The sequence below is a fragment of the Lepisosteus oculatus genome, chromosome 21 (assembly GCF_040954835.1).
Source record: "Lepisosteus oculatus isolate fLepOcu1 chromosome 21, fLepOcu1.hap2, whole genome shotgun sequence".
In the NCBI taxonomy this organism is placed as follows: domain Eukaryota; kingdom Metazoa; phylum Chordata; class Actinopteri; order Semionotiformes; family Lepisosteidae; genus Lepisosteus; species Lepisosteus oculatus.
In genome coordinates, this window is record NC_090716.1 from 866,776 (window position 1) to 882,556 (window position 15,781).

The window sequence follows — 15,781 nt, forward strand, 5'->3', positions numbered from 1 at the left end:
AGGAGTCCAGTCTGGATCAGCGGGAGAGGCACGGGAGGGGCTGGCGTGTGTGGCCTCGCTTTGTGGAAAACACAGGAGCGCAGGACACGGGAGAAAGGTGTTTGTCTGCCGCCCGAGCCGCCCGAAGCCAAGAGACCGCGCACCGCCCGACACTCGCCCGCAGAGAGAAACTCAGTGCAGGTACGGGACTCCGAGACGCCGCTCTCAGCCGCCGTCAGCACAGGCGGCTCCGAGCCTGAAGTTACACAGTGTTGCAGTTCGTGAAGAAGTATCTGTGAGCCAGCGGCGCGCCTGTTCTCTGCGTGTTGCGTTAGAGCGCTCCCGGATCTGTGTAACGTACTGTAGGGAGCTGTCGCTGCAGTGATTGAGTGTGAGGATGAAGATGATGCCCGTGATAGGTCTGCTGCCGCTTTCGAGTTTCCTGGGACCGTCACCCCAGTCCTGCCTCTGCCTCGTGGGGCTCGCTGCACCCCCCGCTGCTGCCTCTCTGTCTCAGGGTCGAGAAACTCCGGGTTTCACTGGGCTGTTACCGTGGTATCACTGGGCTTTACTGCGCTGTTCCTGTGATGACACTGAGTGTTAGTGAGGTGTTTCTGTGATGACGCTGGGTGTTAGGGTGCTGTGCTGTTACAATGATGACACTAAGTGTTAGGGTGCTGTGCTGTTACAGTGATGACACTGGGTGTTAGGGTGCTGTGCTGTTACAGTGATGACACTGGGTGTTAGTGTGCTGTGTTGTTACTGTGATGACACTAGGTGTTAGGGTGCTGTGCTGTTACTGTGATGACACTGAGTGTTAGGGTGCTGTGCTGTTACTGTGATGACACTGGGTGTAAGTGTGCTGTGCTGTTACAGTGATGACACTGGGTGTTAGAGTGCTGTGCTGTTACAGTGATGACACTGGGTGTAAGTGTGCTGTGCTGTTACAGTGATGACACTGGGTGTTAGGGTGCTGTGCTGTTACAGTGATGACACTGGGTGTTAGGGTGCTGTGCTGTTACCGTGATGACAACTGGATGTTAGTGTGCTGTTACTGTGATGACACTGAGTGTTAGGGTGCTGTGCTGTTACAGTGATGACACTGGGTGTTAGGGTGCTGTGCTGTTACAGTGATGACACTGGGTGTTAGGGTGCTGTGCTGTTACAGTGATGACACTGGGTGTTAGGGTGCTGTGTTGTTACTGTGATGACACTGAGTGTTAGGGTGCTGTGCTGTTACAGTGATGACACTGGGTGTTAGTGTGCTGTGTTGTTACTGTGATGACACTAGGTGTTAGTGTGCTGTGCTGTTACCGTGATGACAACTGGGTGTTAGTGTGCTGTTACTGTGATGACACTGAGTGTTAGGGTGCTGTGTTGTTACAGTGATGACACTGGGTGTTAGGGTGCTGTGCTGTTACAGTGATGACACTAGGTGTTAGTGTGCTGTGCTGTTACCGTGATGACAACTGGGTGTTAGTGTGCTGTTACTGTGATGACACTGAGTGTTAGGGTGCTGTGCTGTTACAGTGATGACACTGGGTGTTAGGGTGCTGTGCTGTTACAGTGATGACACTGGGTGTTAGGGTGCTGTGTTGTTACTGTGATGACACTGGGTGTTAGTGTGCTGTTAGTGTGATGACACTGGGTGTAAGTGTGCTGTGCTGTTACAGTGATGACACTAGGTGTTAGTGTGCTGTGCTGTTACAGTGATGACACTGGGTGTTAGTGTGCTGTGCTGTTAGTGTGATGACACTGGGTGTTAGTGTGCTGTGCTGTTAGTGTGATGACACTGGGTGTAAGTGTGCTGTGCTGTTACAGTGATGACACTGGGTGTTAGTGTGCTGTGCTGTTACAGTGATGACAACTGGGTGTTAGTGTGCTGTTACTGTGATGACACTGAATGTTACTGTGCTGTTACTGTGATGACACTGGGTGTTAGGGTGCTGTTACAGTGATGACACTGGGTGTTAGGGTGCTGTGCTGTTACCATGACGACACTGGGTGTTTCTGTACTTTTACTGTGATGACACTGGGTGTTAGTGTGCTGTGCTGTTACTATGACGACATAGGATGTTACTGTACTGTTACTGTGATGACACTGGGTTTTAGTGGGCTGTACTGTGCTGTTAATGTGCTTTACTGCACTGTGCTGTGGGTTAATTTCTTTAAGAGGTCACATTCAGTACATACCCCTTTGCTAGTCAGTACCTAATTGATCTCCTCCAGCTGCTTCTTGAATGAAGCAGGGTTTGTAATTATCACACAGAGCTGAGAGCCTCTGTGCTGGAGGGTGATACCTCACTGCTGGGTTGGGGGGGTCAGATGGACCCCTTCAGGGGTGTGACCTTGCTGTGGTGAGCTGTCCCACACTGCCGCAGTGTCTCTGTGTGTCTGACTGAGCTGTATTCACAGGTTTCGAAACAGCAGCTTCTGTTTTTAACATGGGAAGACTTTCTCACTGTCTCCCAGTGTCTCCCAATGACCCCCAGACCAGTACTGACCCCCACTGACTCCTGGTGTCTCCCAGTGTCTCCCATTGACCCCCAGACCAGTACTGACCCCCACTGACTCCTGGTGTCTCCCAGTGTCTCCCATTGACCCCCAGACCAGTACTGACCCCCACTGACTCCTGGTGTCTCCCAGTGTCTCCCATTGACCCCCAGACCAGTACTGACCCCCACTGACTCCTGGTGTCTCCCAGTGTCTCCCATTGACCCCCAGACCAGTACTGACCCCCACTGACTCCTGGTGTCTCCCAGTGTCTCCCATTGACCCCCAGACCAGTACTGACCCCCACTGACTCCTGGTGTCTCCCAGTGTCTCCCAATGACCCCCAGACCAGTACTGACCCCCACTGACTCCTGGTGTCTCCCAGTGTCTCCCAATGACCCCCAGACCAGCACTGACCCCCACTGACTCCTGGTGTCTCCCAGTGTCTCCCAATGACCCCCAGACCAGTACTGACCCCCACTGACTCCTGGTGTCTCCCAGTGTCTCCCAATGACCCCCAGACCAGCACTGACCCCCACTGACTCCTGGTGTCTCCCAGTGTCTCCCATTGACCCCCAGACCAGTACTGACCCCCCTTGACTCTGAGTGTCTCTCACTGACCACTACACAGCCTCACCCACCACCTCTAACTCTAACTGTCTCCCCTTGACCTTTGCTGAAACTCCACATAAGGTCATAAGGTGGTTTTTTCACTACCTCACCCACTGGGACACAGTCAAGCCCAACACAAACTAAAACAACACCAGACCCCGTCTCTCAATAATAATACAGTGTGTGATCTCCTGTCCCAGCCTGAAGAACATTAAGCCTGTCTCTCAATTATAATAATACAGTGTGTGATCTCCTGTCCCACCCTGAGGAACAGTGAGCCTGTCTCTCAATAATAATAATAATACAGTGTGTGATCTCCTGTCCCTGCCTGAGGAACAGTGAGCCTGTCTCTCAATAATAATAATACAGTGTGTGATCTCCTGTCCCAGCCTGAGGAACAGTGAGTCTGTCTCTCAATAATAATAATATAGTCTTTGATCTCCTGTCCCAGCCTGAGGAACAGTAAGCCTGTCTCTCAATTATAATAATACAGTGTGTGATCTCCTGTCCCTGCCTGAGGAACAGTGAGCCTGTCTCTCAATAATAATACAGTGTGTGATCTCCTGTCCCAGCCTGAGGAACAGTGAGCCTGTCTCTCAATAATAATAATACAGTGTGTGATCTCCTGTCACAGCCTGAGGAACAGTGAGTCTGTCTCTCAATAATAATAATACAGTGTGTGATCTCCTGTCACAGCCTGAGGAACAGTGAGTCTGTCTCTCAATAATAATAATACAGTGTTTGATCTCCTGTCCCAGCTTGAGGAACAGACAGTGAACCTGTCTCTCAATAATAACAATAATACAGTGTGCGATCTCGTGTCCCAGCCTGAGGAACAGACAGTGAGCCTGTCTCTCCATAATAATAATACAGTGTGTGATCTCCTGTCCCAGCCTGAGGAACAGACAGGGAGCCTGTCTTTCAATAATAGCTATAATCAGAATGACAGAATGATAACAATTTCTGTTGCTTTGCCAATACTGTCATTCTGTGATCATGTCACAGACAGAGTGACACTCAGAGATCCTGGTCAGTGATGCAGGCTGGCTAGCTAGACAGACAGGGTGGACAATGAGGGGCAGAGGGGTGGACACTGCGCTGGGACAGGCAGAGGGGTGGCATGAACTACTGCCTTGGACACTGACACTGGGTCTCTGAAGTCTCCAGGCCAGTCAGGGAGGAGCTCTGGAGAGAGAGACAGTCGCACCCAGAGGGGGGCTGGTGGCCTGTGTGCTGAGGGGGGAAGGTGTTGACAGTCCTCTTCCTGAGCGACGGTATTTCACAACAAACAGAGACTCAGCCTGTGTCCCCCCAGGGGCGAGAGACAGAGAGACAGGTGGCCGGCAGGCAGGCTCGCTCTCTCGGGCAGGAGGGAGAGGGAGAGGGAGCCGGGGGAGGGGAGATCGAGTCTGGACTTGACAGTCTGAGAGAAGAAGACAATAGTAGACACACGGAGGGGTGGGCAGGGAGGGGCACAGACGGGAGGTTTCGCTCACACACTCTGCTGCTCATGCATTCCTCAAAGTGACTTTCCGATCTCTTCCTCCGCCAGGCCCGAACACAGCTGGGCATTGTTCCGATGTGCCAGCGTTCGTAAACGTGTCGGAAAAGCAGCTGCTGGTGGTTATTGCTTTGGCAGCGTTGGTAACGTCTGTAAAGGTTTATCAAGTTGAGAAGGAGGCAGGACGGGAAAGAGACAGGGCCTGACACAGACTGCACACTGATCCAGGACTCCTGGAGAGAGAGACAGGGCTTGACACAGACTGTACACTGATCCAGGACTCCTGGAGAGAGAGACAGGGCTTGACGCAGACTGTACACACTGATCCAGGACTCCTGGAGAGAGAGATAGGGCTTGACACAGACTGTACACACTGATCCAGGACTCCTGGAGAGAGAGACAGGGCCCGACACAGACTGCACACTGATCCAGGACTCCTGGAGAGAGAGACAGGGCCTGACACAGACTGCACACTGATCCAGGACTCCTGGAGAGAGAGACAGGGCCTGACACAGACTGCACACTGATCCAGGACTCCAGGAGAGAGAGACAGGGCCCGACACAGACTGCACACTGATCCAGGACTCCAGGAGAGAGAGACAGGGCCCGACACAGACTGCACACTGATCCGGGACTCCTGGAGAGAGAGACAGGGCCTGACACAGACTGTACACTGATCCAGGACTCCTGGAGAGAGAGACAGGACCTGACACAGACTGTACACTGATCCAGGACTCCTGGAGAGAGAGACAGGGCCCGACACAGACTGCACACTGATCAAGGACTCCTGGAGAGAGAGACAGGGCCTGACACAGACTGCACACTGATCCAAGACTCCAGGAGAGAGAGACAGGGCCAGACACAGACTGCACACTGATCCAGGACTCCTGGAGAGAGAGACAGGGCCTGACACAGACTGCACACTGATCCAGGACTCCAGGAGAGAGAGACAGGGCCCGACACAGACTGCACACTGATCCAGGACTCCAGGAGAGAGAGACAGGGCCCGACACAGACTGCACACTGATCCGGGACTCCTGGAGAGAGAGACAGGGCCTGACACAGACTGTACACTGATCCAGGACTCCTGGAGAGAGAGACAGGGCCCGACACAGACTGCACACTGATCCAAGACTCCAGGAGAGAGAGACATGGCCTGACACAGACTGCACACTGATCCGGGACTCCAGGAGAGAGAGACAGGGCCAGACACAGACTCCACACTGATCCGGGACTCCTGGAGAGAGAGACAGGGCCTGACACAGACTGTACACTGATCCAGGACTCCTGGAGAGAGAGACAGGGTTTGACACAGACTGTACACACTGATCCAGGACTCCTGGAGAGAGAGACAGGGCTTGACACAGACTGTACACACTGATCCAGGACTCCTGGAGAGAGAGACAGGGCTTGACACAGACTGTGCACTGATCCAGGACTCCTGGAGAGAGAGACAGGGCCTTACACAGACTGCACACTGATCCAGGACTCCTGGAGAGAGAGACAGGGCCTTACACAGACTGTGCGCACTGATCCAGGACTCCTGGAGAGAGAGACAGGGCCAGACACAGACTGTGCACTGATCCAGGACTCCTGGAGAGAGAGACAGGGCCTGACACAGACTGTACACTGATCCAGGACTCCTGGAGAGAGAGACAGGGTTTGACACAGACTGTACACACTGATCCAGGACTCCTGGAGAGAGAGACAGGGCCTTACACAGACTGTGCACTGATCCAGGACTCCTGGAGAGAGAGACAGGGCCTTACACAGACTGTGCATTGATCCAGGACTCCTGGAGAGAGAGACAAGGCCTGACACAGACTGTGCGCACTGATCCAGGACTCCTGGAGAGAGAGACAGGGCCCCGACACAGACTGTGCACTGATCCAGGACTCCAGGAGAGAGAGAGAGAGAGACAGGGCCAGACACAGACTGCACACTGATCCGGGACTCCTGGAGAGAGAGACAGGGCCTTACACAGACTGTGCACTGATCCAGGACTCCTGGAGAGAGAGACAGGGCCTGACACAGACTGTGCACTGATCCAGGACTCCAGGAGAGAGAGAGAGACAGGGCCAGACACAGACTGCACACTGATCCGGGACTCCTGGAGAGAGAGACAGGGCCTTACACAGACTGTGCACTGATCCAGGACTCCTGGAGAGAGAGACAGGGCCTGACACAGACTGTGCACTGATCCAGGACTCCTGGAGAGAGAGAGTCTGTACCTGCAGGCAGGAGAATAGAGGAGGAGTCAGCACTGTGGAATGACTGAGCTCATAGTCTCCGTCGGCTCAGGTGTGACTCAGACAGGAAAACACAGCACTGTCAGTGTGTGAGTTACTGATTCAGGACTCCTGGAGAGAGAGAGTCTGTACTTGCATCATACCCTCTCTCTTCAGGATTACTAGAGCTGTGTGCACTGTGTTAACTCCTCTGTCTGTCTACACTGTGCTGTAGCAGTAGTGTGCACTGTGTTAACCCCTCCGTTTGTCTCTCTGAGCTGTGCTGTAGCAGCAGTGTGCTCTCTGTTAACTCCTCTGTCTGTCTGCGCTGTGCTGTAGCAGCAGTGTGCTCTGTGTTAACCCCTCTGTCTGTCTGTGCTGTGCTGTAGCAGCACTGTGCACTGTGTTAACCCCTCTGTCTCTCTGCGCTGTGCTGTAGCAGCAGTGTGCTCTGTGTTAACCCCTCTGTTAGTCTGTGCTGTGCTGTAGCAGCAGTGTGCACTGTGTTAACCCCTCTGTCTGTCTGCGCTGTGCTGTAGCAGTAGTGTGCACTGTGTTAACCCCACTGTCTGTCTCTCTGAGCTGTGCTGTAGCAGCAGTGTGCACTGTGTTAACCCCTCTGTCTGTCTGCGCTGTGCTGTAGCAGTAGTGTGCACTGTGTTAACCCCACTGTCTGTCTCTCTGAGCTGTGCTGTAGCAGCAGTGTGCACTGTGTTAACCCCTCTGTCTGTCTGCGCTGTGCTGTAGCAGTAGTGTGCACTGTGTTAACTCCACTGTCTGTCTGCGCTGTGCTGTAGCAGCAGTGTGCTCTGTGTTAACTCCTCTGTTTGTCTGCGCTGTGCTGTAGCAGCAGTGTGCTCTGTGTTAACCCCACTGTCTGTATGTGCTGTGCAGTAGAAGCAGAGTGCTCTGTGTTAACTCCTCTGTCTGTCAGCGCTGTGCTGTAGCAGCAGTGTGCACTGTGTTAACCCCTCTGTCTGTCTGCGCTGTGCTGTAGCAGTAGTTTGCACTGTGTTAACCCCTCTGTCTGTCTCTCTGAGCTGTGCTGTAGCAGCAGTGTGCTCTGTTAACCCCACTGTCTGTCTCTCTGAGCTGTGCTGTAGCAGCAGTGTGCTCTGTTAACCCCACTGTCTGTCTCTCTGAGCTGTGCTGTAGCAGCAGTGTGCTCTGTTAACCCCACTGTCTGTCTCTCTGAGCTGTGCTGTAGCAGCAGTGTGCTCTGTTAACCCCACTGTCTGTCTGTCTGAGCTGTGCTGTAGCAGCAGTGTGCACTGTGTTAACCCTTCTGTCTGTCTCTCTGAGCTGTGCTGTAGCAGCAGTGTGCACTGTGTTAACCCTTCTGTCTGTCTGCGCTGTGCTGTTGCAGCAGTGTGCTCTGTGTTAACCCCACTGTCTGTCTCTCTGAGCTGTGCTGTAGCAGCAGTGTGCACTGTGTTAACCCTTCTGTCTGTCTGCGCTGTGCTGTTGCAGCAGTGTGCTCTGTGTTAACCCCACTGTCTGTCTCTCTGAGCTGTGCTGTAGCAGCAGTGTGCTCTGTGTTAACCCCTCTGTCTGTCTCTCTCTCAGGATGGGAGCCTATGATGAGAAGAAGGAGACATGTGGGACGATCTGTCTGAAGTATCTTCTCTTCACCTTCAACTTCCTCTTCTGGGTGAGAGAGTAAATGTGGATCTGTGTGTCCTCCTCTCCCGCCTGTCTCCCTGCCTCTGTGTACTAACCCCTGCGGGCGCTGTGTGACCTCCAGCTGGCAGGGGGCGCTGTGATGGCCGTGGGGGTGTGGACTCTGGTGGAGAAGAGTGACTACATCAGCCTGCTGTCCTCCAGTATCTACGCCGCCTCCGCCTATATCCTGGTGATCGCTGGGGCGATCGTCATGGTGACGGGCATTCTGGGGTGCTGTGCCACTTTCAAGGAACAGAGACGTCTCCTGAGAGTGGTGAGTGGTGAGACAGAGTCCTGCCGTCTCTGCCCGATCCCCCTCTCCCAGCGCTGTCTCCCTGTCTCACCTGCGTCTCGGTATCCCTCCCTGTCCCTGCTCTGGCACTTCTGGTCCAGGCAGGATGTGGAGAGAGACAGGCCGGGTCTCAGTAGTGACAGCCAGAGGAAGTGTGCATGCCCAATATCGGTCCCTCTGGCTTCATTACCATTGTGCTGCTGTGAGTCAGGGGTGGACCTGCTTCCTGTTTCCTGTGGGGCACACAAACTGTAACACACTGAGTCTCAGTCACACACACACCTGCACACCATAACACACTGAGCATGAGACACACACACCTGCACACTGTAACACACTGAGTCTCAGTCACACACACCTGCACACTGTAACACACTGAGTCTGGGTCACACACACACCTGCACACTGTAACACACCGAGCGTGAGACACACACACACCTGCACACTGTAACACACTGAGTCTGAGTCACGCACACACACACACCCGCACACTGTAACACACTGAGTCTGAGTCACACACACACACCTGCACACTGTAACACACTGAGTCTGAGTCACGCACACACACCTGCACACTGTAACACACTGAGTCTGAGTCACGCACACACACACACCTGCACACTGTAACACACTGAGTCTGGGTCACACACACACACCAGCACACTGTAACACACTGAGCCTGAGACACACACACCTGCACACTGTAACACACTGAGTCTGAGTCACGCACACACACCTGCACACTGTAACACACTGAGTCTGAGTCACACACACACCTGCACACTGTAACACACCGAGCGTGAGACACACACACACCTGCACACTGTAACACACTGAGTCTGAGTCACGCACACACACACACCTGCACACTGTAACACACTGAGTCTGAGTCACACACACACACCTGCACACTGTAACACACTGAGTCTGAGTCACACACACACACCTGCACACTGTAACACACTGAGTCTGAGTCACACACACACACCTGCACACTGTAACACACTGAGTCTGAGTCACGCACACACACCTGCACACTGTAACACACTGAGTCTGAGTCACACACACACACCTCCACACTGTAACACACTGAGTCTGAGTCACGCACACACACACACCTGCACACTGTAACACACTGAGTCTGAGTCACGCACACACACCTGCACACTGTAACACACTGAGTCTGAGTCACACACACACACCTGCACACTGTAACACACTGAGTCTGAGTCACACACACACCTGCACACTGTAACACACTGAGCCTGAGACACACACAGCTGCACACTTCTGCTTTGTTGGCAGAACCTATGAGAACCAGTGTTATAAAAGGTCAAAACAACAATTACAATTACAGACATGAACAACAAAAATATCAGTTTGTATCCCTCTTAGAAAACTATCTCCCTGTATATCCTCCAGTATCCCCCAGTATATCCCCCACTATATCTCTCTGTATCCCCCAGTATATCCCCCAGTATATCCCCCTGTATCCCCCGGTATATCTCTGTATCCCCCAGTATATCCCCGGTATACCCCCCAGTATATCCCCCGGTATATCTCTGTATAGCCCCAGTATGCCCTCCCAGTATGCCCCCAGCGCTGGCTCTTTAAGGGCTGGGCGGCTGTGTGCTCAGGCAGCAGGAATGAGGAGAGGGAGGAGGTGGAATGTGCTCCCTCACTGCTCACCAGCTGATAGCGCTCCCTCCCTCCGCTGGGCTGTTTACACAGCAAGGGCCAGTAAAAATAGAACAATAGGAACAAGCTGAGGCCTGAGCAGAGCTGGCCGATTTCCTCTCCCGTCTCCCTGTCTCTCTGCTCCTGTCCTCCCCCGTCTCTCTCCTCTCTCTCTGCTCCTGTCCTCCCCCGTCTCTCTCCTTTCTCTCTGCTCCTGTCCTCCCCCGTCACTCTCCTTTCTCTCTGCTCCTGTCCTCCCCCGTCTCTCTCCTTTCTCTCTGCTCCTGTCCTCCCCCGTCTCTCTCCTTTCTCTCTGCTCCTGTCCTCCCCCGTCTCTCTCTGCTCCTGTCCTCCCCCGTCTCTCTCCTTTCTCTCTGCTCCTGTCCTCCCCCGTCTCTCTCCTTTCTCTCTGCTCCTGTCCTCCCCCGTCTCTCTCCTCTCTCTCTGCTCCTGTCCTCCCCTGTCTCTCTCCTCTCTCTGCTCTTATCCTCCCCCGTCTCTCTCTGCTCCTGTCCTCCCCCGTCTCTCTCCTTTCTCTCTGCTCCTGTCCTCCCCCGTCTCTCTCCTTTCTCTCTGCTCCTGTCCTCCCCCGTCTCTCTCCTTTCTCTCTGCTCCTGTCCTCCCCTGTCTCTCTCCTTTCTCTCTGCTCCTGTCCTCCCCCGTCTCTCTCCTTTCTCTTTGCTCCTATCCTCCCCCTCCTTTCTCCTCTCTCTCTGATCTTGCCCCTTTCTCCTCTCTCCTCTCTCTCTACTCCAGTCCTTCCCCCTGTCTCTCTCTGCCCCTGCCCCTCCCTCCTCCCCATCCCTCTCTCCTCTCTCTCTGCTCCTGTCCCTCTCTCCTCTCTCCACAGGGTGCCCCCTCTCTGCTCTGTCCCGCTGTTTGACCCCGGCCTGCCCAGTGTGGCGATGAGTCTTCCCCCCTCTGTCCTGTCCAGATCAAGTTCAAGCGCTGTACAGGCAGGCCGTACCCTTGCCAGAGCTCAGACAGTCCGTACAGCGTCCCCAGACCCTGAGCGCACTCCATCTCTCCACAGTACTTCGTGCTGCTGCTGTGCATCTTCCTGTTGGAGATCCTCGCTGGGGTCCTGGCCTACATCTACTACCAGCAGGTACAGTCTCAGCAGGAGAACTGCACCCTCCCTCTGTCTCTGTCCCCATCAGACTGACGGTCCCTCTGTCTCTGTCCCCATCAGACTGACGGTCCCTCTGTCTCTGTCCCCATCAGACTGACGGTCCCCCTGCCTCTCTGTCCCCATCAGACTGACGGTCCCTCTGTCTCTGTCTCCATCACACTGAGGGTCCCTCTGCCTCTGTCCCCATCAGACTGACAGTCCCTCTGTCTCTCTGTCCCCATCACACTGAGGGTCCCTCTGCCTCTGTCCCCATCAGACTGACGGTCCCTCTGCCTCTGTCCCCATCAGACTGACAGTCCCTCTGTCTCTCTGTCCCCATCACACTGACAGTCCCTCTGTCTCTCTGTCCCCATCACACTGACAGTCCCTCTGCCTCTGTCCCCATCACACTGACAGTCCCTCTGTTTCTGTCTCCATCACACTGAGGGTCCCTCTGCCTCTTTCCCCATCAGACTGACAGTCCCTGTCTCTCTGTCCCCATCAGACTGACAGTCCCTCTGTCTTTCCCTCTCTCTGTCCCCATCAGACTGACAGTCCCTCTCTCTCTCCCCATCGGACTGACAGTCCCTCTGTCTCTGTCCCCATCAGACTGACAGTCCCTCTGTCCCCATCAGATGGAGAGCCCCACCTCCCTCTTTCATCCTCCTCCTCCTCCAGTCTCCTGCCCTGCTGAGAGAATGCCCCCTGGTGGCTGGGAGCAGTACTGCATGTGTGCTGTTTGCCCTGGGGGATGGTGTGTGTGCAAGCAGGGGTCTTAATGCAGTGTGCCCAGTGTGGGTGCCAGCCTGGCGCGGGTCTCTGCCCCTGCAGACGGCTCAGTCTGTCTGGGAGATCAGTGTTGTTTTGCGGTGTCTGATAATGACTGTTATTTTCCTGTTGGCATCGCTGGGGTGGGATGTGTGATTATCAGGATCACACTGCTGGGTGTGTCCACGAGCAGCAGTATCACATCAGCGTCCCACAGTTCGCCTGTGTCAGTGTGTGTGTCTGTAAGTGTTTATCTGTGTGTGTGTGTCTATAAGTGTTTAAGAGAGAAGATAAGATAAGACTTTATTGATCCTGAAGGGAAATTGATTAAATTTATTTGTGTGTGTGTAAGTGTGTGTCTGTGTTTATCTGTATGTGTGGGTGTGTCAGTGTGTGTCTGTCAGTGCTTATCTGTATGTGTGTGTGTCAGTGTGTGTGTCTGTGTTTATTTTTATGTGTGTGTGCCTGTATGTATGTGTGTTAGTGTGTTTCTGTAAGTGTTTAGTGTTTATCTGTATGTGTGTGTCTGTAAGTGTTTATCTGTATGTGTGTGTCTGTATGTGTGTGTCAGTGATTATCTGTATGTGTGTGTCTGTAAGTGTTTATCTGTATGTGTGTGTCTGTATGTATGTGTGTGTCAGTGTGTCTGTAAGTGTTTATCTGTATGTGTGTGTCTGTATGTATGTGTGTGTGTCTGTATGTGTTAATCTGTATATGTGTCTCAGTGTGTGTCTGTAAGTGTTTATCTGTATGTATGTGTGTCAGTGTGTGTATCTGTGGGATAGCCAGTGAGAGGAGGCTCAGTGTGTGTGTCTGTGGGACAGCCAGTGAGAGGAGGCTCAGTGTGTGTGTCTGTGGGATAGCCAGTGAGAGGAGGCTCAGTGTGTGTCAGTGTGTGTATCTGTTGGATAGCCAGTGAGAGGAGGCTCAGTGTGTGTGTCAGTGTGTGTATCTGTGGGACAGGCAGTGAGAGGAGGCTCAGTGTGTGTGTCTGTGGGACAGCCAGTGAGAGGAGGCTCAGTGTGTGTGTCTGTGGGATAGCCAGTGAGAGGAGGCTCAGTGTGTGTATCTGTGGGATAGCCAGTGAGAGGAGGCTCAGTGTGTGTGTCAGTGTGTGTGTCTGTTGGATAGCCAGTGAGAGGAGGCTCAGTGTGTGTGTCAGTGTGTGTGTCTGTTGGATAGCCAGTGAGAGGAGGCTCAGTGTGTGTCAGTGTGTGTGTCTGTTGGATAGCCAGTGAGAGGAGGCTCAGTGTGTGTGTCAGTGTGTGTGTCTGTTGGATAGCCAGTGAGAGGAGGCTCAGTGTGTGTGTCAGTGTGTGTGTCTGTTGGATAGCCAGTGAGAGGAGGCTCAGTGTGTGTGTCAGTGTGTGTGTCTGTGGGATAGCCAGTGAGAGGAGGCTCAGTGTGTGTGTCTGTGGGATTACCAGTGAGAGGAGGCTCAGTGTGTGTGTCTGTGGGACAGCCAGTGAGAGGAGGCTCAGTGTGTGTATCTGTGGGATAGCCAGTGAGAGGAGGCTCAGTGTGTGTCAGTGTGTGTATCTGTTGGATAGCCAGTGAGAGGAGGCTCAGTGTGTGTGTCAGTGTGTGTGTCTGTGGGATAGCCAGTGAGAGGAGGCTCAGTGTGTGTGTCTGTGGGATAGCCAGTGAGAGGAGGCTCAGTGTGTGTGTCTGTGGGATAGCCAGTGAGAGGAGGCTCAGTGTGTGTCAGTGTGTGTATCTGTTGGATAGCCAGTGAGAGGAGGCTCAGTGTGTGTCAGTGTGTGTATCTGTTGGATAGCCAGTGAGAGGAGGCTCAGTGTGTGTGTCAGTGTGTGTGTCTGTGGGATAGCCAGTGAGAGGAGGCTCAGTGTGTGTGTCTGTGGGATAGCCAGTGAGAGGAGGCTCAGTGTGTGTCAGTGTGTGTATCTGTTGGATAGCCAGTGAGAGGAGGCTCAGTGTGTGTGTCAGTGTGTGTGTCTGTGGGATAGCCAGTGAGAGGAGGCTCAGTGTGTGTGTCTGTGGGATAGCCAGTGAGAGGAGGCTCAGTGTGTGTGTCTGTGGGATAGCCAGTGAGAGGAGGCTCAGTGTGTGTATCTGTGGGATAGCCAGTGAGAGGAGGCTCAGTGTGTGTCAGTGTGTGTATCTGTTGGATAGCCAGTGAGAGGAGGCTCAGTGTGTGTCAGTGTGTGTATCTGTTGGATAGCCAGTGAGAGGAGGCTCAGTGTGTGTGTCAGTGTGTGTGTCTGTGGGATAGCCAGTGAGAGGAGGCTCAGTGTGTGTGTCTGTGGGATAGCCAGTGAGAGGAGGCTCAGTGTGTGTGTCTGTGGGATAGCCAGTGAGAGGAGGCTCAGTGTGTGTGTCTGTGGGACAGCCAGTGAGAGGAGGCTCAGTGTGTGTCAGTGTGTGTATCTGTTGGATAGCCAGTGAGAGGAGGCTCAGTGTGTGTGTCAGTGTGTGTATCTGTGGGATAGCCAGTGAGAGGAGGCTCAGTGTGTGTGTCTGTGGGATAGCCAGTGAGAGGAGGCTCAGTGTGTGTGTCTGTGGGACAGCCAGTGAGAGGAGGCTCAGTGTGTGTGTCTGTGGGATAGCCAGTGAGAGGAGGCTCAGTGTGTGTGTCTGTGGGACAGCCAGTGAGAGGAGGCTCAGTGTGTGTGTCTGTGGGACAGCCAGTGAGAGGAGGCTCAGTGTGTGTGTCAGTGTGTGTATCTGTGGGACAGCCAGTGAGAGGAGGCTCAGTGTGTGTGTCTGTGGGACAGCCAGTGAGAGGAGGCTCAGTGTGTGTGTCTGTGGGACAGCCAGTGGGAGGAGGCTCAGTGTGTGTCAGTGTGTTTTTGGTAGTTTTTTTATTTGTTTTTAGCTTAGATTTTGATGCTAGTTTGTGGAATAGGTGATTTAGTTTTTGTGTGGCCAAGTTTATGCCTAATTTGTTGGTTTGATACGGAGTGTTTAGGAATGTGTCCATCAGTGTCTGAATTTCGTCGTGGCCCAGTGCAGTTTGGTATCTGTCTAGGCTGTCTGTGTCCCATCTGTATGCCTGGTTGAGGTCGTACAGCAGGCTGGGCTGTGTCAGTGTGTCTCTGTGCTGGTGTGCTCTCTTCATGTAGAGTGTGATCTGGCTGTGGTCAGAGAGGGGAGTTTGTGGCCTGACAGTGAAGGCACTGATACAGGAGGGGTCCAGGTCAGTGATGGCGTAGTCCACCACACTGCTGCCCAGAGCTGAGCTGTAGGTGAACCTGCCTAGAGAGTCCCCTCTAGTCCTGCCCAGTGTGTCCCTGTGTGAGGTGACCGGTGTGGTACAGAGGGGACTGTCTGAATACACCAGTGTGTCCCTGTGTGAGGTGACCGGTGTGGTACAGAGGGGACTGTCTGAATACACCAGTGTTTCCCTGTGTGAGGTGACCAGTGTGGTACAGAGGGACTGTCTGAATACACCAGTGTGTCCCTGTGTGAGGTGACTGGTGTGGTACAGAGGGACTGTC

At 53.6% G+C, this 15,781-nt stretch overlaps 1 protein-coding gene across 1 annotated transcript in view; it reads left to right on the top strand.

Moving 5' to 3' along the window:
- Positions 1–15,781, top strand: part of cd151 (CD151 molecule) — a 22,733-nt gene continuing 6,952 nt past the window's right edge. Inside the window, exons 1-4 of the mRNA XM_069181607.1 lie at positions 1–180; positions 8,380–8,464; positions 8,558–8,749; positions 11,478–11,552. Coding sequence (XP_069037708.1) covers positions 8,381–8,464; positions 8,558–8,749; positions 11,478–11,552 — 351 coding nt within the window. The 5' untranslated portion in view covers positions 1–180; position 8,380. The remainder of the gene's footprint in view (positions 181–8,379; positions 8,465–8,557; positions 8,750–11,477; positions 11,553–15,781) is intronic.